This window comes from Oncorhynchus clarkii, chromosome 10 (genome assembly GCF_045791955.1).
Source record: "Oncorhynchus clarkii lewisi isolate Uvic-CL-2024 chromosome 10, UVic_Ocla_1.0, whole genome shotgun sequence".
NCBI classification, from domain to species: Eukaryota; Metazoa; Chordata; class Actinopteri; order Salmoniformes; family Salmonidae; genus Oncorhynchus; species Oncorhynchus clarkii.
This window is the reverse complement of record NC_092156.1, coordinates 45,761,713-45,784,808: the sequence shown is the minus strand read 5'-3', so window position 1 is coordinate 45,784,808 and position 23,096 is coordinate 45,761,713. Positions and strand designations below refer to the sequence as shown.

At 42.7% G+C, this 23,096-nt stretch overlaps 1 protein-coding gene across 3 annotated transcripts; it reads right to left on the bottom strand.

Annotated features, from left to right (window-relative positions):
• Positions 1-194: 194 nt before the first annotated feature.
• Positions 195-12,675, bottom strand: LOC139418614 (zinc finger Y-chromosomal protein 1-like). 3 transcript variants are annotated; one of them, XM_071168215.1, is made up of 9 exons: positions 12,223-12,627; positions 10,696-10,792; positions 9,346-9,486; positions 8,432-8,767; positions 8,138-8,284; positions 7,946-8,029; positions 7,731-7,865; positions 5,851-5,997; positions 195-3,996 (listed from the first exon to the last, which is right to left on the bottom strand). In XM_071168215.1, the coding sequence occupies exons 3-9, from the start codon at positions 9,386-9,388 to the stop codon at positions 2,729-2,731; spliced, it is 2,160 nt and encodes a 719-aa protein (XP_071024316.1). In that variant the 5' UTR covers positions 9,389-9,486; positions 10,696-10,792; positions 12,223-12,627; the 3' UTR covers positions 195-2,728. The 3 variants fall into 3 exon arrangements, with proteins under 3 accessions (XP_071024316.1, XP_071024315.1, XP_071024317.1); XM_071168214.1 differs by lacking the exon at positions 9,346-9,486 and having other exon boundaries at positions 12,223-12,675; XM_071168216.1 differs by having other exon boundaries at positions 9,346-10,792.
• Positions 12,676-23,096: the final 10,421 nt, after the last annotated feature.

Here is a 23,096-nt window from a genome sequence, read left to right as displayed (position 1 = left end):
TCGTCGGATGACTAGAATATGTTGGGTATTTAATACCTCTGATCCTAAGATGTAACGTTAGCTGCTTTAGAAGTCTGTGTTGATCAAATGTAATGTAAACCCAGCTCTAAAAGTAACCTTGGTGTACCATCATTCTATTGAAAATGTTATCCTACTTCTTGCCAGTACATCCATAACACAGCTCTGATTCCTCCTTTTGTTTGTTAAGGGTTTACATCTACACACTTTATTTACAAATGTGTACAAAACAATAATTTACCTCCTATAGAATTCTAGTTACACTGAATTATACAACAAAGTTCATGATGATGAAATAAATATAAAAACAAAAATGACCACAGGGGAAGGAACTGTCGAAGTGAGTACAAATATACCACCAGTCTTTACAAGTTGTATTTCTCCTCAGGGGACTAATGCCTCTCCCTGGCCACTGGCATAAGTCGATGTGTGTTTGGGTAAAGGAAGTATGTTGTGGTCATGAGTCTGTGGTAACAGATCTAGTGCAATCTAACTCTGAAGGCCTTGCTGGCGCTACATCCTATTTCAGGGGCCTGATAATAATGCTTATTAGGGGTTAAATAATCTGTATGAAGATGGGTTTAGGGGTTGGTTCTAAATGATACTGCTTACCTGTTAGATCCCCCCCATGGGGAAAAACAACCACATCTAGTATCTCATTTTGTGTAAAGAAGTGAATCAACTGAAAGAAACTACAGCTTTTACAATGGACATGCCTATTTGCCATGATGCAGTCAACTCCTTCTTCAGGCATTGTCCATGACCAGACAGACAGTTCTCAAAGCAACAAAGATATGATGACATGGAGATGTGGGGTCAGAGCACCACGAAGCACAACACGCTATGAAAGTCCCGCCTATTACCTAGTTCAAGTCCTGTTTTTTGAATGGGGATCAAGCTTACATGATCAAATTCATGAAAATGTGGTTATTTAAGACATGTCAAATTATATTTGTACTCGTGGATTAATTTACTTATACCTGATGCCTTTAATAGGGTTTCCAATAGCATTTCAATATTCCGTAATAAAAAAAATCATAAAATCCATTGGATAAAGGTGAATTAATCCACGGATACAAATGTGACAATTTAAAATTTAAATTAACACATTTTCATGAATTTGATGACATAAGCTTGACGCCCATTTAAAAAACAGTACGGGACTTGAACCAGGAAGTAGACTGGACTTGCATAGGGTATTGAGACACTACAGCAATGTGTCTTAACTGACACATCCCTCACAACTGGCACTCAACCACATAAAAAACACATTCTCTCAGTGTCTCAGCATTCAAAGCATCAGGTGTAATTCACAAGTTCATGATTACTGCATTCATAGTTCATTAAATATATTGGCAAGTGCTATTCGAATAAGAGTTCATCTCGACCACTCTGCACAGTGGACCTGCTTTTTCACAGCAGGTGAATGTCCATTTCATTGTGTGAATACAGCTTGTAGATTACATTTAGTCTTAGTTGTGTGTCAACAAGTAAAAGTAGGATTAAAAGTTGCTACTTTAATAACTGGACTGTTGGCTGTGGAGTAAAAACGAATGTATGAAGCTACAAAGACCTCAGAATCTTGCACATCCTACAATGCACACTTTCACCAGCAGGGGGACATGCAGACAAAGTGCAAGTATGTACAGGGCTTTGTCACCTGATTCCATAGGCCTTACCCAGGTATATGTACACTTATAATCATTTTCAGTTGCAGAAAAGTTAGCTTGAGAGTCTCTGGGGTAATAATAACAGAAGATGTTCCATGTTAATGCAGCTAACAGACAGACACACCCTGAACAAAAATATAAACAACATGAAAAGTGTTGGTCCCATGTTTCATGAACTAAAAGTCCAAAGAAATGTTCCATTCACACAAAAAGCTTATTTCTCTCAAATTTTGTGCACAAATTTGTCAACATCCTTGTTAGTGAGCATTTCTCATTTGCAAAGATAATCCATCCACCTGCGAGGTGTGGCATATCAAGAAGCTGATTAAACAGCATGATCATTACACAGGTGCCCCTTGTGCTGGGGACAATAAAAGGCCACTCTAAAATGGGACGTTTTGTCACACAACAGATGTCTCAAGTTTCGAGGGAGCGTGTAATTGGCATGCTGACTGCAGGAATGTCCACCAGAGCTGTTGCCAGAAAATTTAATGTTCAATTCTCTACCATAAAGTGTCCCAACTTTCTTTTCAATTATTTGGCAGGATGTCCAACTGGCCTCACAACCGTAGACCTTGTGAATGGCGTCGTGTGGGCGGGTGGTTTGCAGATGTCAACATTGTGAACAGTGCCCCATGGTAATGGTATGGGCAGACATAAGCTACAGACAACGAACACCAAATTGCATTTTATCGATTTCAATTTGAATGCAGCGATACCATTGCGAGATCCGAAGGAGATGTGTCGCGCTGCATGAGACAAATGGTGGTCTCACACCAGACACTGACTGGTTTTCTGATCCATGCCCCTACTCTTAAGGCATCTGTGACCAACAGATGCATATTTGTATTCCCAGTCATGTGAAATCCATAGATTAGGGCCTAATGAATTTATTTCAAGTGACTGATTTCCTTATATGAACTGTAACTCAGTAAAATTTTTGAAATTGTTGCATTTATATTTTTGTTCAGTATACACACATACATACAATTGATTACGGTGTGGTAGTGGTTCCATCTGTGTTTTTGTTATGGTATGGGTCACTCTGCCTGCACTAAGTCCTTGTGGTGGCGTGCGATATGCTGGCTCTTCTCAGAGGGCCTGCGGAAGCCTTTAGAGCAGATCTCACAGCGGTGGGGGTAGTCTTTTGTGTGGATGGAGATCACATGGCGCTTGAAGCCCGAGGCATCCCCAGAGCTGTAGTCACAGTACTGACACTGGTACACCCTCCTCTCCCTGGGCCCCTTGGCCATGCCCGCAGCACTAGAACTAGCACCAGGTACCAACACCTGCTTCCTTGCCACCGGTGGACTGGCAGGGGAAGGCCCCAATAAGGTCCTTTTGGCCCCGTTCTTTTCAGGAGAGGCCTGTTGCTCCTTGGTGTGGACCGACAGGATATGGCGACTGAGCACAAAGGGGTCCGCGATCTTGAAGTTGCAGTGTCGGCACTGGTGCAGTTTCTTGGCACGGTGCGACGCAGAGTGCTTCTTCAGTTCAGACGGCCGGTGGAAGCCTTTATCGCAGACGGCACATTTGTGGGGGTAGTCCTTGGTGTGCACCGATATGATGTGGCGCTTCAGGTCACTGGAGTTGGAGCTCTTGTGTTCACAGTGGGCACACAGGTGGGTTTTGGCCTCCTCGTGCGTCAGCCCGTGCTGCAGCAACTCCTCCTCCTCAGCAAACGTTTGGAAGCAGCGCTCACACTTGAAGGGCATCTCTTTGCTGTGCTTGGTCTTGACATGAGTCTTCAGGTTGGAGGAATCAGCCGACTTGTAGTCGCAGTAGAGGCAAGAGTAAGGCTTCTCGCCAGTGTGCGTGCGCATGTGTTTCTTCAGCTCGGAGGGGTGCCGGAAGCCCTTGCCACATTCCACACAGATGTGGGGGAAGCTCTTACTATGGACAGCCAACAAGTGGCGGTTGAGCAGACCTTGTTCAGCCGTCTCGTAGTCACAGAACTTACACTTGTGCATCTTGTTGGCCTGTGAAGGCACCGGACTCTTGGGCTCACGGTGGTGGTGCTGCAATCGATGCGAGAAGAGCACCGCCTGCTGGTGGAACTCCTTGCCACACACCTCACACTCAAACAGACCCTTGCTGCTCAGCGTGTGCCCCTCCATGTGGTTATGAAGGCTGGCCTTCTTGTTGGTGGTGAAGTCACAGTCTGTGCACTGGTACTTTTTCCTGGTCAGGACATCCTGGTGGTGGTTTTTGGTGTGGCGCTTCAGGAAGCCTCGCGACTTGAACTTCTTGCCACAGAGCATGCAGGGGTACACGGTCAGAGGCTGGCCATACGGACCAATAATGATGGCTGGAATGGGAGACAGATACAAAATTAATGACTCCCAGATATCACATGATCTGTATTCAGAAATGAAACGTGTGAAAACCTGTGCAGAGTGAGTTTGGCAATCAGCTGACTTTATAAATGACCCGCAGTTGCCCAGCCCATAGAATCAGTAACATATACAGTCAGGTGCAAAATGATTGACACCCTTGATAAAGATGAGCAAAGACGACTGTATAAAATAACAACACAAATACTGAGCTATATTGTATGCTCAAAAATTTGGAAAATTATTTTATACTAATACAATTTCTTAGAGAAAGAATTTGTTTAACAAATAAATCTCAAAACTCCCATTTGAGAATCTGGAGAGATTCTGTATGGAGGAATTGTCTAAAACCCATTCCAATGTGTTCACCTATCTCATAAAACCTTTTAGAAAAAGGCTCAGTGACATTATGCTCGCAAGGGAAGGGGGCAGGTATATTGAATTCAGGGGTGGCAATATTTTTGACCCCTCCCCTATCTTTTAGATGCATTTTGTTTTTTAAGCAAAATGTATTTCTCTGAGCAATTAAAAAAATAAAATAAAAATGCACACAATATACATTACTTTTGTATCTGCACATACACTACATTACAAAAAGTATGTTGACTCCTACTCGTCGAACATCTAATTCCAATATCATAGGCATTAATATGGAGTTGGTCCCCACCCCCTGCTGCTATAACAGCCTCCACTCTTCTGGGAAGGCTTTCCACTAGATGTTGGAACATTGCTGCGGAGACTTGCTTCCATTCAGCCACAAGAGTATTAGTGAGGTCGGGCACGGATCTTGGGCAATTAGGCCTGGCTCGCAGTCAGCATTCCAATTCATCCCAAAGGTGTTCGATGGGGCTGAGGTTAGGGCTCTATGCAAGCCAGTCAAGGTCTTCAACACAAACCATTTCCGCTTTGTGCACAGGGGAGTTGTCATGCTGACACAGGAAAGGGCCTTCCCCAAACTGTTGCCACAAAGTTGGAAGCACAGAATCGTCTAGAATGTCATTGTATGTTGTAGCGTTAAGATTTCCCTTCACTGGAGCTAAGGGGCCTAGCCTGAACCATGAAAAACAGCCTCAGACCATTATTCCTCCTCCACCAACCTTTACAGTTGGCACTATGCATTCGGGCATGGTGAAGCGTGATTCATCACTCCAGACAACGCGTTTCCACTGCTCGGCAAGCTTTACACCACTCCAGCTGACGCTTGGCATTGCGCACGGTGATCTTGGGCTTGTGTGTGGCTGCTAGGCCATGGAAACCCATTTCATGAAGCTCCCAATGAACAGGTATTGTGCTGACATTTCTTCCAGAGGCAGTTTGGATCTCGGTGGTAAGTGTTGCAACCGAGGACAGAAGATTTTTACGCACTTCGGCACTCAGTAGTCCCGTTCTGTTAACTTGTGTGGCCCATCACTTCGCGGCTGAGCCGTTGTTGTTCCTAGATATTCCCACTTCACAATAACAGAACTTACAGTTGACCAGGGCAGCTCTAGCAGGGCAGTAATTTGACAAACTGACTTGTTGGAAAGGTGGCATCCTATGACGGTGCCACATTGAAAGTCACTGAGCTCTTCAGTAAGGCCATTCTACTGCCAATGTGAAGACTATGGAGATGGCATGGCTGTGTGCTTGATTTTATACACCTGTCAGCAACGGGTGTGGCTGAAATAGCCAAATCCACTAATTTGAAGGGTTGTCCACATACTTTTGGAATTGTAGTGTCGCTCACTATTTGTATGAATTATTTTACAGTGTTATTTGCTCATCTTTGTCAAGGGTGCCAATAAATTTGGGACCTGACTGTAGTTCAGTACCATCTGACAGCTACGTACCTGTCTGGACCTGGCGAGGCTCAGCCCTTGTTCTCTTATTCTTGTTCCGTTGCCTGCTGACCTTGTCCACTCCGTCTGACTCGTCAATGTGCAGCAGAGCACTGGCGGCACCGTTCCGGTTCTCACAGCTTTCACTGTCCTCAGAACCTGGAATCACATCGTAAACGTTGAATGCAAATGCACACCTTCTCTCAACACTGCTAGAGCAGAGATGCAGTGCATTCGGAAAGTATTCAAACTTTTCCCACATTTTGATATGTTATATCCTTGTTCTAAAATTGATTAAATTGTCCCCACCCTCATCAATCTACACACAATACCAAAGCAAAAACATGGTTAGAATTTTTTGCAAATGTTTTAAAAATAAAACACTGAAATATCACATTTACATTCGTATTCAGGCTCTTTACTCAGTACTTTGTTGAAGCACCTTTGGTAGCAATTACAGCCTTGAGTCTTCTTGGGTATGATGCTATAAGCTTGGCACACCTGTATTTAGGGAGTTTCTCCCACTCTTCTCTGCAGATCCTCTCAAGCTCTGCTAGGTGGATGGGGAGCGTCGCTGCACAGCTATTTTTAGGTCTCTCCAGAGATGTTTCATTGGGTTCAAGTCTGGGCTCTGGCTGGGACACAAGGACATTCAGAGACTTGTCCCGAAGCCACTCCTGCATTGTCTTGGCTGTGTACTTAGGGTTGTTGTCCTGTTGGAAGGTGAAACTTCACCCCAGTCTGCGGTCCTGAGCACCCTGGAACAGGTTTCGTTAAATATCTCGCTGTACTTCGCTCCGTTCATCTTTCCCTCGATCCTGACTAGTCTCCCAGTCCCTGCCTCTGAAAAACATCCCCACAGCGTGATGCTGCCACCACTATGCTTCACCGTAAGAATGGTGCCAGGTTTCCTCCCGATTTGACGCTTGGCATTCAGGTTATAGAGTTCAATCTTGGTTTCATCAGACCATCAGACTATGTCCATGTGTCTCATGGACATAGTCCTTTAGGTGCCTTTTGGCAAATTCCAAGCAGGCTGTCATGTGCATTTTACTGAGGAGTGGTTTCCATCTGGCCACTCTACCATAAAGGCCTGATTGGTAGAGTGCAGCAGAGATGGTTGGTCCTTCTGGAAAGTTCTTCCATCACCACAGAGGAACTCTAGAGCTCTGTCAGAGTGACCATTGGGTTCTTGGTCATCTCCCTGACCAAGGCCCTTCTCCCCTGATTGTGCAGTTTGGCTGGGCAACCAGCTCTAGAAAGAGTGGTGGTTCGAAACTTCTTCCATTTAAGAATGATGGAGGCCACTGTGTTCTTGGGGATCTTCAATGCTGCAGAAATGTTTTGGTACCCTTCCCCAGATCTGTGCCTCGACCCAATCCTGTCTTGGAGCTCTACACACAATTCCTTTGATATCATGGCTTGGTTTTTGCTCTGACATGCACTATCAACTGTGGGACCTTACATAGGCAGGAGTGTGCATTTCCAAATCATGTCCAATCAAATGAATTTACCACAGGTGGAATCCAATCAAGGATGATCAATGTAAACAGGATACATGAGCTCAATTTCGTGTCTCATAGAAAAGGGCCTGAATACTTATGTAAATAAGGTATTTCATTTTTTATTTTATTATATACATTTGGAAAATGTTCTAAAAACCCATTTTCACTTTGTCATTATGGGGTATTGTGTGTAGATTGAAGAGAATTAAAACATACATGTAATCCATTTTACAATAAGGCTGCAATGTAACAAAACGTGGAAAAAGGAAAGTGGTCTGAATACTTTCCAAATGCACTGTACTTATCACTACAGAGTACAGAAGAGCAACAAGACTTTATCTGCCCTGTTAAACGATACATTTGTATATAATAGTGTGTGTCACTGACCATAAGCGGCTGCCCAAGCCACAGGCATGAAGTCCTTACTGAGAGCCGTGCCATCGTAAGACCGCTCATGGGTCACTGGCTCCTCACCCCCCACCACCACCTCCATGTAAACCTCATCAGATATCTTTGATGCACCTGCAGGAAAACACACTAGTTGTAACACAATCGTAAAACACACACACTCTCTCACACACACACCGATTTTTATTTCTTACCATGGTCCCCCTGAGACATGTACACCATCTTCTCTCGGAGAGTTCGGCCTGTAGAGTCCGTCAGTGCCGCGTCCTCCGTTTCTCCTACGCAGACATCCACACAATGTCTTAATAACCCTTAGTGATCAACTACCGTGGGTTATATTATCCCTCTTTCTAAGTGCATTAAACATGATTCAAATGTCTCCTTACCCAGGTCATCCTCCCCAGAGTCTGCCTTGAAGATGTACACCTTGATCACCTCCTGGCCATCCTCGTCCTTCTCCACCTGGTCCTCCACGGCTCCCTCCACAGTCACCTCTGTGCCGTCGTCTGACACCATCTTGCCTGCCTCATCCACTGGAGGGAGATGAAAAGAGAGCGAGTTAAGAGATCCATTCACTACTGATCATTAGTCTGACTGCAATGTTTTCATTATAAGAGGCCAGGTGACTGAGTGAGGGCTATTGATGCAGAACTGGAAAAGTGAAGCAGGATGGTGCTCACAGGAGATCATGAGGTAGTCCCCACAGCCGTCTGTGTCTTGCTCTGGGTCCAGTTCATCCTGGGCATGCCCGTCTGCCACCATCTCATCCTCAGCCATGTCCCCCATGGCAACGCCTTCGTCCTCCCCCTCCAGCGACATCACACATGTCTCCACAGCAACCTCCTCGTCCTCGTCGCAGTGCACATACTCAGACACCACGTCCTCAACCGCATCCTGGATCACCAGCTCCTCTGGAGCGAACCCATGCACCGCCATTCCCTCCCCCTCCCCCTCCAACACCAGCACCGTCTCCTGCAGCTCCACCACAAACTCCTCCCCTCCAGCACCACCCTCATCTGGAACACACCAACACAGGAACAGGTGGATATCTTCCGTGTTGGCCTACATAAACATATCGCTGCAGACATACAATGCCTTCAGAAAATATTCACACCCCTTGACTTGTTCAACAAGTGCACCAGCTCAAATTTAAAATGGATTCAATTTAGATTTTTTTGTCACTGGCCTACACACCCCATAATGTCAAAGTGTAATTATGCTTTTCTAAAGTTGTACAAATTAATTAAAAATTAAAAGCTGAAATGTCCTGAGTCAATAAGTATTCAACCCCTTTTGTTATGGCAAGCCTAAATAAGTTGAGGAGTACAAATTTGCTTAACAATTCACATAATAAGTTGCATGGACTCAATGTGCACAATAATAGGTGTTCAACATGATTTTTTAATGACTACCTCATCTCTTTACCCCACACATAAAATGATGTGTAAGGTCCCCCAGTCGAGCAATGCATTTCAAACACAGTAAGTAGCCCTGCACGAGCCATGGCTTGTGCAAGCTGGAACAGCTCATAGGGCAGGTTTATGTAGCTTGATGTACCCCCTGGACTGGACGTGAGTCTATTGCAGGACCTTACCCCAATCTATCTCCTTAATGCTGAGTGTCAAGCAGAGACGCATCAGGTCGCATTTTTACAGTCTTTGGTCGAGCAGTGAATTTCAAACACAGATTCAACCACAAAGACCAGGGAGCTTTTCCAATGCCTCACAAAGGGCACCTATTGGTAGATGGGTAAAAAAATAAAAGCAGACATTGAATATCCCTTTGAGCATGGTGAAGTTATTAATTACACTTTGGATGGGGTATCAATACACCCAGTTACTACAAAGACACAGGCATCCTTCCTAAATCAGTTGCCAGAGAGGAAGGAAACCGCTCAGGGATTTCACTATGAGGCAACGGTGACTTTTAAAACAGTTACAGAGTTGAATGGCTATGATAGGAGAAAACTGAGGCTGGATCAACAACATTGCAGTTACTCCACAATACTACCCTAACTGACACAGTGAAAAGAAGGAAAATATTAATACTGCAAAAAAGTGGCAAAGCAAAATTTCTGTCCTGAATACAAAGTTTGTGTTTGGGGAAAATACAATACAGTACTGAGTACCAATCTTCAAGCACAGTGGTGGCTGCATTATGTTATGGGTATGCTTGTAGTCGTTAAGGACTGGGGAGTTATTCCAGGATAAAAAAAATTGCTGAATGGAGCTAAGCACAGGCAAAATCCTAGAGGAAAACTTGGTTCAGTCTGCTTTCCACCAGGCACTGGGAGACTAATTTACCTCTCAGCAGGACAATAACCTAAATCACAAGGTCAAATCTACACTGGAGTTGCTTGCCAAGAAGACAGTGAATGTTCCGGAGTGGCCGAATTACAGTTTTGACTTAAATCTGCTTGAAAATCTATGGCAAGACTTGAAAATGGTTGTCTAGCAATGATCATCCACCAATTTGACAGAGCTGGAAGAATTTTGAGTGGAATAATGGGCAAATATTGTACAATCCAGGTGTGCAAATCTCTTTGAGACTTAACCAGATAGACCCACAGCTGTAATCACCACCAAAGGTGGTTCGATCATGTTTTGACTCAAGGGTGTGAATACTTATGTAAATTATATTATTTCTGTATTTCCTTTTCAAGAAATGTGCAGAAATTTCTAAAAACATGTTTCACTGTGTCATTATGGGGTATTGTGTGTAGATGGGAGAAAAATATATTTTTCATCCATTTTGAATTCAGGCTGTAACAACAAAATGTGGAATAAGTCAAGAGGTATGAATACTTTCATAAGCCACTGTATGAATGCACTCTTACAAAGAAAATAGCTATATAAAAAAAAAGCTTTTAAGAAAAGTTTTATTTTTTGTGCATAACAAACAGTACAGGGAAATACTTGAATGCTCAGTGAAACGTAGCTATTACCTGATCCATGGAGAATGATTTTAGGATCCTGGGAATGGAGTGCAAGCCTTGTCTCATCCTCATCCATTGTCCTTACACCTCATTTGTCACTGCAGCACTGGAGGCAAGAATTGACCAGTCAAATCACAGTCACATAGGCCTAATGGTTAACCCAAAATATTAGTCTACCATATTCAAATCCTAAATCTCACTCAAAGTATTATTCTCCTTAAAGAGAAATACATATTGTTACAATGTAACAGGTATCATTATCCCCATGTGTTTCCCCTCCTGTGAAAATGTAGTCATGTCCTAATCTTTCTGGATATAAATTATATTGGTCTGTATTTTATTTGGTGGTAAACTTCTAAACTATTTTAGCTATATTACATGGCACACTGTCTAAACCAAAAAATAGGAAGGGTATAGGCAGCTGTGTGATTAGGTTTTTTAAGCTGTGATAATAAAGATAAAATCCTTATTTTGTTGTAATGTGCTTTGACGTCACAAGAGATGTTTTCAGCCATGCAAATACTATCTATCGATCTTAATCCTCATAGTCATGCAAAGTGAAAAAATATATGCGGTTTACTCGCCGAAATGCACCAAGAGATAAACAAGAGGTTTTGAGCGACGCAGCACATTTTTCATCCCAATTCCCCCACGGTCAAATCTGACAGCAGTGGTCTGGCACACAACAGCGTGGGAGAGCGAGACAAGCAGTGATGCTTCATGAGGACACGCACAATTAGATCAACAAACTCAAACCTTTAACTATAGTCTAAATGGGAACAAATTCAGTACAAAAATGGCGCTTGCTGTAATTTACTTAGATATTTACACAAAAAGACAACATTTAAGACAAAAGGTCAAAAAATGGAATTTCAAAAGTATCTGGCGGTCGCAGTAAAATGGTTACATAACATCAAAGATTAGACTCTAGCTAAATGTAGTCGTTCAAGTTCTTAAAAAAAAAAAAGAAGTGAAAGGCAGCTTTGAGCTAGCTAGCGTCAAGGGAAACATGACATCTGACCCAACCCACACATCCGTGCGATAGTAAACATAAGTGCATAGCTAATGTTAGCAAGTTCGCGAGCCACCCGAAAGGTTTATTGCTAAGTATGGCGGCTAGCCTGCCTAGCTAAAGCATATTTCATTCAGCGTTTTCAAAAACAGATGTGCGCCATTTTGATGGAGATCCCCGGACAAACATTTTAACCACTGGCGCTGTTAATGCAGAGCAAAAATAACCTCTGTACAATATCATATTTGAACATGGTAACTATACTGTTCAACTTTATGGGGGGGTATCTGGCTAATAGCAGACTATAATGTTACCGATGTTTCGAAAAATCCCCTCGCTGATTTTCTAGGCCGTAATTATGGCCTATTGAGGCCGGGGACCAAATAAGCAAGAAAGGCACAACCCCTCGTACGCTTCTCCACTTTTCAGATAGAAACATAGAATAATGCACATGCAATCACAAATGTAAAGCATTACCAATGCTCCGTGCACATAAAAAAAAAAAAAGCGCAAGACCTGCTTACCAGATTGTGTAGTACAGGTTGGCCTCTCACGATTTCCAGGCCGTCCGGTTTCCCCAGACTCGGGCAGGATTCAATCGGGAGTTTGTGCTAGCTGGGCGGGCCGCTGAGGCGCAGGGAGGGAGGGAGGGGCCGAGACTTTCGAAGCTCCACTGATAATCGCTACAGCCCCCAGCTCCGCCAGCACCAAGGCCGCCGTCAGCACTCACGTCACAGCCCGAAAGTCGTAGGAAAATGCGGAAGAAGTCTGGACACCCAACTGCTGGTAGTTATAGACAGGCCACGATCAGGAGCACAGCAATTGCGCTCCATTATGGATATTTTACATCGCGGCTGTTTTCTTTGCATACCATTTGAAAGCCTGGAATAGTGTGCTTAGTTTATTCATGTATGTCGCTAAAAATCATGAACAAACTGCGATGATGTTCGACATTTACTCCTACCATTAGCCAGATGCAATTATCTAATCCTATTGGTTAATCATGTTACTACCCGCTTTACAGGTTAATTTGACAGCTACAGATTTGCCAGTGATTGACCACTTCTACTTCTTGATCCAAATCATTTGACACATGGCGTTTTCTTTATTCTTAAAGTTGATATCCCTTGATGAGCTTCTCTCATGCCTGCAATTTGATTATACCTTCAAAGATGATCTATATCAGCACATCGTTTTAATGTAGCAGGAGAGAGACCAGCTGCCAGGGTGCTCGATCTTAGTGTATTCTGCTGCAGAAGTAAATGCTCTACCACCGTTTTTGCCCAGGCCTCAGGTAGAAGCAACACTTACAAACAAACGGTAGCCTATTCTCCAATAAGTGTCCCCATCTGTAACAGGTGTAAAATATACTTTGTATTTTACTGAAAATCTCTGATTTATTTTCATGTATTATTTTAAGGTTATTTTGATATGTATTACACTACTTTCAAGAGGGAACTATTTTATTGTATTTTCTAAATTGCATTGATGTTGTGATGTCATCAGTGGGAGCCATGCTTTTACTCCTGTTTGCTCAAAGCGTGATGAGAGCTCTGTGCCCTCATGTTCTAAACATGGCGAACCAGTTACCAACACCAGAAAGCACGAGGGGTTTGAGCTGATTGTATGGAGATTGTGACAGCTGGTTAAATGGTGTCCCTTGACAAGGCAAGAACAAGATGTCAAGAGAAGTGCAGTATTATCATAAGGAGACACTTGGAATACGGAGGAGTATAATGGAGGGGAAAAGAGAGGCAGAGGAGGGAAAAGCTTGAGCTTGAGTAGGTTAAAATGGTGGAAAAATGGAGATGGTTTGTAAAAGAAGAATGGTAGAAAGTGTAAGAGTGAGTTGAAGACAGGAGAAATGGAAGTGAATTGAGGGCAAAGTGTGGAAGGTGTGGTGAAGTTCTCGGAGCCTGAGGCTTGCACCGAGAGTCAGGATAAAGATGAGTCTGTGACAGTAGGACTGAAGCTTTTTGGAAAAAGTGGACCCTTGCCTTTTGGCTGATCCATTTGTGGTTACAGAGTGGGTGAAAACAGAGTTGGGTGCTGTGAAATCTGTGAGGGTAACCAGTAGTGGTCTTGTGATAATTGTTTGTGTTTCTGCTGGTCAGAGGGAGCAGGCGCTCCGTGTTAAATGAATGGGGGCAAGACAGGTGAATTGTTTTGCTCTCAAGAAAAGGGCAAAGTGATTACTGGGGTAGCGGTAAATGTAAAAGCTGACCAACGGAAGGGGAAGATTCCCGGTGTGATGCTTGTCGTTTGGTGTGACACAGACAGGGTGGCGTGCAAAAAGGAAAAAGTACCCAATTGTCATACTTTAGTAAAAGTATAGATACCTTAATAGAAAGTTACTCAAGTAAAAGTCAACCAGTAAAATACTACTTGAGTAAAAGTCTAGAAGTATTTGGTTCTAAATATACTTAAGTATCAAAAGTATTAACCTAAACTGGGACATGCTTAACACCCCGGCCCTCCTACAATCTAAGCTTGATGCCCTCAATCTCTCACAAATGATCAATGAACCCACCAGGTACAACCCCAAATCCGTTAACACGGGCACCCTCAGATATCATCCTAACCAATTTGCCCTCCAAATATACCTCTGCTGTTTTCAACAAAGATCTCAGCGATCACTGCCTCATTGCCTGCATCCGTAACGTGTCTGCGGTCAAACAACCACCCCTCATCCCTATCAAACCCTCCCTAAAACACTTCAGCGTGCAGGCCTTCCTAATCGACCTGGCCCAGGTATCCTGGAAGGATATTCACCTCATCCTGTCAGTAGAAGATGCCTGGTTATTCTTTAAAAGTGCCTTCCTCACCATCTTAAATAAGCATGCCCCATTTAAAAAATTTAGAACCAGGAACAGATATAGCCCGTGTTTCTCTCCAGACCTGACTGCCCTTGACCAGCACAAAAACATCCTGTGGCGTTCTGCATTAGCATCGAATAGCCCCCATGATATGCAACTTTTCAGGGAAGTTAGGAACAAATATACACAGGCAGTTAGGAAAGCTAAGGCTAGCTTTTTAAAGCAGAAATTTGCATCCTGTAGCACAAACTCAAAAAAGGTTCTGGGACACTGTAAAGTCCATGGAGAATAAGAGCACCTCCTCCCAGCTGCCCACTGCACTGAGGCTAGGAAACAGTGTCACCACCGATAAATCCACTATAATTGAGAATTTCAATAAGCATTTTTCTAGGGCTGGCCATGCTTTCCTACCCCGGTCAACCGCCCTGTACTCCCCACAGCAACTCGCCAAAGTCTCCCCCATTTCCCCTTCACCCAAATCCAGATAGCTGATGTTCTTGAAGAACTGCAAAACCTGGACCCCTACAAATCAGCCAGACGAGACAATCTGGACCCTCTCTTTTTTAAATTATCTGCCAAATTTTTTTGCAATTCCTATTACTAGCCTTTTCAACCTCTCTTTCGTATCATCTGAGATTCCCAAAGATTGGAAAGTTGCTGCGGTCATCCCCCTCTTCAAAGGAGGAGACACTTTGGACCCATATTGCTACAGACCTATATCTATCCTACCCTGCCTTTCTAAAAGCAAAGTCAACAAACATATTACCGACCATTTTGAATCCCACCGTACCTTCTCTGCTATGCAATCTGGTTTCAGAGCTGGTCATGGGTGCACCTAAGCCACGCTCAAGGTCCTAAACGATATCATAACCGCCATCGATAAGAGACATTACTGTGCAGCAGTATTCATCGACCTGGCCATGGCTTTCGACTCTGTCAATCACCACATTCTTATTGGCAGACTCGACAGCCTTGGTTTCTCAAATGATTGCCTCGCCTGGTTTACCAACTACTTCTCTGATAGAGTTCAGTGTGTCAAATCGGAGGGCCTGTTGTCCGGACCTCTTGCGGTCTCTATGGGGGTGCCACAGGGTTCAATTCTTGGGCTGACTCTCTTCTCTGTATACATCAATGATGTCACTCTCGCTGCTGGTGATTCTCTGATCCACCTCTACGCAGACGACACCATTCTGTATACTTCTGGCCCTTCTTTGGACACTGTTTTAACTAACCTCCAGACGAGCTTCAATGCCATACAACTCTCCTTCCGTGGCCTCCAACTGCTCTTAAATGCAAGTACAACTAAATGCATGCTCTTCAACCGATCACTGCCCGCACGCACCTGCACGCCCAGCATCACTACTCTGGATGGTTCTGACTTAGAATATGTGGACAACTACCTAGGTGTCTGGCTAGACTGTAAACTCTCCTTCCAGACTCACATTAAGCATCTCCGATCCTAAATTAAATCAAGAATTGGCTTCCTATTTCGCAACAAAGCATCCTTCACTCATGATGCCAAACATACTCTCGTAAAACTGACCATTCTACCGAACCTTGACTTCGGGGATGTCATCTATTTAATATCCTCCAACACTCTACTCAACAAATTGGATGCAGTCTATCACAGTGCCATCTGTGTTGTCAAACAAAGCCCCATATATTACCCACCACAGCGACCTGTACGCTCTTGTTGGTTGGCCATCGCTTCATACTCATCGCCAAATCCACTGGCTCCAGGTCATCTACAAGTCTCTGCTAGGTAAAGCACCGCCTTATCTCAGCTCACTGGTCATCATAGCAGCAACCACCTGTAGCACGCGCTCCAGCAGGTATATCTCACTGGTCACTCCCAAAGCCAATTCCTCCTTTGGCCGCTTCCTTCCAGTTCTCTGCTGTCAATGACTGGAACGAACTGCAAAAATCACTGAAGCTGGAGACTCATATCTCCCTCACTAGCTTTAAGCACCAGCTGCCAGAGCAGCTCAGATCACTGCGCCTGTACATAGCTCATCTGTAAACAGCCCATTCAACTACCTCATCCCCATACTGTATTTATTTATTTATCTTGCTCCTTTGCACCCCAGTATCTCTACTTGCACATTCATCTTCTGCACATCTACCATTCCAGTGTCTAATTGCTATATTGTAATTACTTCGCCACCATGGCCTATTTAAATAAAGGTGAAATTAATAAATACAAATGTAATTGCTAAAATATACTTAGTATCAAAACTAGAAGTAAAAAAATGTAAGCAAAGCAGATGGCACTATTTTCTTGTTTTTAAAATTGATGGATAGCCAGGAGCACACTCCAACACTCAGACATACTTTACAAAAGATGCATGTTTAGTGAGTCCGCCAGACCAGAGGCAGAAGGGATGACCATATGGTGTCTAGATAAGTGCGTGATTTTGGACCATTTTCCTGTCCCGCTAAGCATTCAAAATGTAACAAGTACTTTTGGGTGTCAGGTAAAATATATGGAGTAAAAAGTACATTATTTTCTTTAGGAATGTGGTGAAGTAAAAGTTGTCAAAAATATAAATAGTAAAGTACAGATACTACAAAAAAATACTTAAGCAGTACAACTGTTGGTAGGAATATATGTTAACTTGAATGGGAATCATTTTTGAGTTCAACTTTGCATGGCTAGCCCAGCTACCGTTAGCTTTGATGGTCTCTTTCAGGTAACGTTAGACAGTGAGTTTTCTGACGATTTTCTCACGGGCATTCTGCACTGTCTTTCGTCTTTTATCAGGCAAATATACTTGTGTATGAGAGTCCAGACGTTAGAATTAATGCTTGCCTTGCCTTCGTATCCATTCCATGAAGACATTTTGTGAAATGTGACGTTTTTGTGTTTTATGTGCCTAATTAGCTGTTGTTCCTTTTGTTATCTGTCTGGTCATGTCAGAAATGGCGTTGTTGGCCCGTAAAATAGTACACTAAATAAATATTTTGCACTTATTAGCAAATGAGTAGTGTATTGGTGTACAACGTTTATAAAATGAAATGTGAGTCTTTTGAAAATATTAACATGTACAATGCATTTTTTGTTGATTCAAATTTACTCAAAGTTCTATTAGTTCTATTGAGCACCAACTCGACTTCTGAACGATCTACTCTCAGCCTATTGTTCTACGTCACAATGCATGCGTTTGCTATTGTTGGCAATGAGAACTGCCCACGTTGCTGGTAGAAAACAACAACAAAAAATTACTCATGGGACTCTGAGGTTGTCCTATTGTTTCCTATAGGGAAATATAGGTACAGTTGAAGTCGGAAGTTTACATACACTTAGGTTGGAGTCATTAAAAGTTGTTTTTCAACCCCTCCACAAATTTCTTGTTAAACTATAGTTCGGTTAGGACATCTACTTTGTGCACGATACAAGTAATTTTTCCAACAATTGTTTACAGACAGATTATTTCACTTATAATTCACTATATCACAATTCCAGTGGGTCATAAGTTTACATACACTAAGTTGACTGTGTCTTTAAACAGCTTGGAAAATTCCAGAAAATGTCATGGCTTTAGAAGCTTCTGATTTTTTTATTTTATTATTATTATTATTTTTTAACCTTTATTTAACCAGGAAGGGCTCATTGAGATTAAAATATATTTTTCAAGAGCGCCCTGGCCAAGTTAGGCAGCACCAAGTCATTACAAAAAAAATACAGACAGACAACATGAAAAACTACAAGTAATCTAGTGAAAACCATTGAATTCACAAGAGTATAAAACAGCAAATTAAAAACATTGACAGGTCAGGGAATCAGCCTCAAAATCCTTCATCAGTGATTTAAAAACACCAATCGGGACAGGTTCTTCCAGTTTAAAATGTATTGTAAGGTGTTCAAAGACGATGGCGCAGAGTACATAAAAGCCCTTTTACCAAATTCAGTTTGGACATTTGGAACAGTTAGCAGGATAAAGTCCAGCAAACGAAGAGAGTACCCACCACATTTCTGAACAATAAAAATGCACAAATAAAAAAAGGTAGTAAACCCAAAATGGCTTTGTAAATAAAAGTATTCCAGTGACTGAGCCTACGAGTGACTAGAGAAGGCCAGCCAACCCTGGTATACAAAGTGCAGTGGTGCGTGAGGGTTTTGCAGTTTAAAATACATCTCAAAGTGCCATGGTAAAGGGTGTCAATTGATCTCAAACACTGAGCGGAAGCATTCATATATAAAATATCCCCATAGTCTAGTAAAGGCATAAATGTAGCTGATACTAGCCTCCTGGCTTCAAAAGAAAAACAGGCCTTATTCCTAAAATAAAATCCCAATTTCAGCTTCAATTTTTTGTAAATTATTAAATATGCAATTTAAAAGAGAGGCCGTCATCAATTAAAATTCCAAGATATTTATATGAGGTTACAACCTCAATCTCCTTGCCCTGACAGGTAGTAATAGGTGAAAGGTTCAGAGGTCTATTTCTTGCATTAGAAAACACCATTAGTTTAGTTTTGTCAGTATTGAGGATAAGCTTCAATTGACACAAGGTATGTTGAACAGTATAAAAAGCAGTTTGCATGTTCTGGAAAGCTTTTGTGAGAGGCGAGGCACAACAGTAAATAACAGTATAATCAGCATAAAAATGAAGTTGCGCATTTGACATTTTTGTCTAAATCATTTATATAAATAGTGAATAAGAAAGGACCAAGTACAGAGCCTTGGGGCACACCATTCAAGACAGACAATTTAACAGACATAAGCCCATCAAATTGAGTGTACTGAGTTCTATCAGACAGATAGTTAGCAAACCATGCAACAGCGTGCTCCGAAAGGCCTACACTCGATAATCTCTGCCTTAGTATAGCATGATCAACTGTATCAAAAGCCTTAGAGAGATCAATAAAAAGTGAGACACAGTGCTGTTTTTTGTCAATGGCTTCAGTGATATCATTTAAAACCATGGCTGCTGTAATTGTGCTATGCTTCTTCCTGAAGCCCGATTGGTACATTGATAAAATATAGTTAGTTTTTATTTACTATTTTAGCTGTTCACTTACAAGGGTTTCAAGTATTTTCACCCGTGGTGACAGCTTTGAGATTGGCCTATAATTATTTAAAAGAGTTGGATCTCCCCCTTTTAAAAGTGGTAGGACAAATGCTGATTTCCAGGTTTTCTTCTGAGTTTGTATTATTAACTACCATAATCTAGCCTGGGCTAAAGCAAGGAAATCATGTTCTGATGCTGATTTGCTTATTTTTAGGCAGTTACGAAACAAGTGTTCTTTTCTTCTCGGGAAGGCCAAGTCTGAATATTGTCTCATCGCTACAACTCCCGTACGGGCGTCCTCCGATACACACTGCCGCACTGCTTCTTAACACAGCGTGCATCCAACCCGGAAGCCAGCCGCACCAATGCGCCAGAGGAAACACTGTGCACCTGGCCACCTTGGTTAGCGCACACTGCGCCCAGCCCGCCACAGGAGTCGCTGGTGCGCGATGAGACAAGGACACCCCTACCGACCAAGCCCTCCCTAACCCGGGCGACGCTAGGCCAATTGTGCGTCGCCCCACGGACCTCCCGGGAAGCACGGGGGTGGTAGCATTATGTTGTGGTGGTGCTTTGCTGCTGGAGGGACTGGTGCACTTCACAAAATAGATGGCATCATGAGGGAGGAAAATGATGTGGATATATTGAAGCAACATCTCAAGACATCAGTCAGGAATTGAAAGCTTGGTCGCAAATGGTTCTTTCAAATGGACAATGACCCCAAGCATACTTCCAAAGTTGTGGCAAAACTTAAGGACAACAAAGTCAAGGTATTGGAGTGGCCATCACAAAGCCCTGACCTCAATCATATAGAACATTTGTGGACAGAACGAAAAGCGTGTGCGAGCAAGGAGGCCTTACAAACCTGACTCAGTTACACCAACTCTGTCAGGAGGAATGGGCCAAAATTCACCCAGCTTATTGTGGGAAGCTTGTGAAAGGCTACCCGAAACATTTGACCCATGTTAAACAATTTAAAGTCAATGCTACCAAATGCTAATTGAGTGTATGTAAACTTCTGACCCACTGGGAATGTGATGAAAGAAATGAAAGCTGAAATAAATCACTCTCTCTACTATTATTCTGACTTTTCACATTCTTAAAATAAAGTGGTGATCCTAACTGACCTAAAACAGGGAATTCTTACTAGGATTAAATGTCAGGAATTGTGAAAAACTGAGTTTAAATGTATTTGGCTAAGGTGTATGTAAACTTCCAACTTCAACTGTATGTCTGTCTATTTTGCCAAATATCTCGCAATGTGTATATTTAGAATTTTTTATTTTTTTTCTTTCAAATTGGACACCATTTTAATAATGAGAATCTCCTCTTTCTAATTATGTAAGGCTGGGCAGCATACTCCGTTGTCGGACACCATTCTAATCAGAATAATCTTCTCTTTCCAATTACATAAAGTTGGGCAGCGTACTCTGGTGTCATCGATAGTTAGACCAGAAATAGTCAAATGTTGCAATTTCTTTCCAAATTCCTCATTATGTAGACATAAGCACACTTGCAGGGATGCAAACTAGTCACCTTTCGGCGAAATTCGATGTTTTGAATCCAAAATAGGTGACCTACATGATTCGTGTAGATCCAATGAGAAAAGTTTGGGTGGGGGGGACTTTGGATCACTACTGGCTGTCAGCGAACGAGTAATGCGCATTTGGATCAATACTGGCTGTATCCAAAACTCAGCCAATCGTTCACATAACAACTGAATGAAGCAAGTGACTGAGGAGAGACTAGACAACCAATTTCCTAGTTACAGCATCAGCGCGTGCGCTCTGTAAAGAGGTGTAAAGTAGGTGAGAAGCTTGACCACGGAGACCTGGGTGAGGTGATGAAGCCTACTTCATGAGCTGTAACCGAAAAACAACTGGCATTTGGGAAGTTTGAGTTGAGGGATAAAGTGTGGTGGAACAAGTATTGTTAGCACTGTTAAATATCTTGCAAGCTGCATCGAATTCTCTGTGTCACATCTGCTCCTGCCACACCCCCTAGTGGACATCCGGTGTCTCATTGACCTGCAACCGTTGCCTCTCCCTTTCTCTCTGTGTATGTGTGTGTGTGTGGTTGGAGACAGGTGTGCTTGAGTCAGAGCAGTTCCCCACCAGCTGCAACCCGTTACATAATTAAGAACTCTACAAATATTCAGTCCTGCCACTTCCACTCGGCCAGATCGTAATCTCTGCTCATTTTGCCGCTCTGACTCTGGCTCCTGTTCCACATCTCGCTACCCTGTTCTGGATTCACCACACCACCACTCCATTGGCTTCCTCTCCAGACCTGTTTACCCTGTTCCAACCCAGCTAACTCCAACCTCAGCTTCCACATCTAATTTCCTAATACTCATCCAAGCTTCCCTGGATCTGCACTCCATATCTCCCTGTGTTAAAATAAATACCTTGGTTCTTTCATCCCTGTTTCTTGGTCTGAGTCTGCTCTTGGGTTCCCCTGTGTCGCTCCACCTAACAGTTAGCTAGCCAGAGAAATGTTGAGCAACATTAGCCAATTCAACTGATCAAATAATTGAGTTTATGGTGTGAAAATTAGCTGGCTAATAAAGTCAGACAGCTAACTTAGATGAGTTAACGTTAGTAACCTAACCAATCCGCAATAGTATTAACTGGTATACGAGTCCTTGCCTTTCCTCAAGTTATAACGCGTTAGTTGCTTACCGGACCCTGGCAATCTGTGTGGGATCAAGTGTAGCTGTGCCTAGCTTATGGAACGCCACACTCTTTCCCTCTCTCACTTTTCCAATACAGTGGATAAAAAGGGGCATGCCTGAAAGAGATCAATTATGCCAACAAAGGGTATCATGCTCTGCTGGCACATTGTAGAACAGATGTCCACAGGCAGAAAGTGTACAATGTAATAATGTGCAGTGTAGCCCATAGATATTGACAGTAACACTTGTGTGTGAGTGAGGGGGGATTATTAAATGTTTTGCTCCATGAATGTTATTTTTGCACATGTAACCAACTTCACATAACCCCCCAGAGGAAAGGTACATGGGCACCCACACTTCAGGTTGACTCGGTTTTTATCTGCAGTAAAAGATGTCAAACAGTGATGACGGGCATTGACAGGATGGTCACAGCCACGTTCACTGCCTTCAGAATATCTCTCAGACTCATTCCACAAAGTGATCATATAGTATACATGCGTTGTGTTTAGAAAATAACAAAAATACAGAAAAGTATACCTGCAGTAAAAGATATCAAACAGTGATGACAGGACCGTCACAGCCACATGTTCACTGGTTAGGTAGGACACAAGATATATTTTAGATAGGAGCAAGTGTAATGATACATGCCCTCAATGTGAAGTGATATTAATCCATAAATACAGAGCACAAGTACAACCCTTTTTATATAAACCTTTTAAGTTTGTAAGAAAATAAACATTAACTTAATGTTTCAATAAATCACCTGCTAGCAATAGCTAGTGTGACATTTGTTAAGGGTTGCGTCAATCGAATCTGGTACCAGGATAAGTATGACACTGAGTCACTGAATTGTATACTATGTATTTTTTATTAGCTAAGCAATAAGTGGTAAATGC

Coding starts and splice junctions, on each gene's coding strand:
- LOC139418614 (XM_071168214.1), bottom strand. CDS start 10,762: ATGGATGAGGATGAGACAAGGCTTGCACTCCATTCCCAGGATCCTAAA. Junction 8,030..8,137: donor CTCTGGGGAGGATGACCTGG/GTAAGGAGACAT, acceptor ATGTCTGCGTAG/GAGAAACGGAGGACGCGGCA. Junction 5,998..7,730: donor GGCTTGGGCAGCCGCTTATG/GTCAGTGACACA, acceptor ATGTGATTCCAG/GTTCTGAGGACAGTGAAAGC.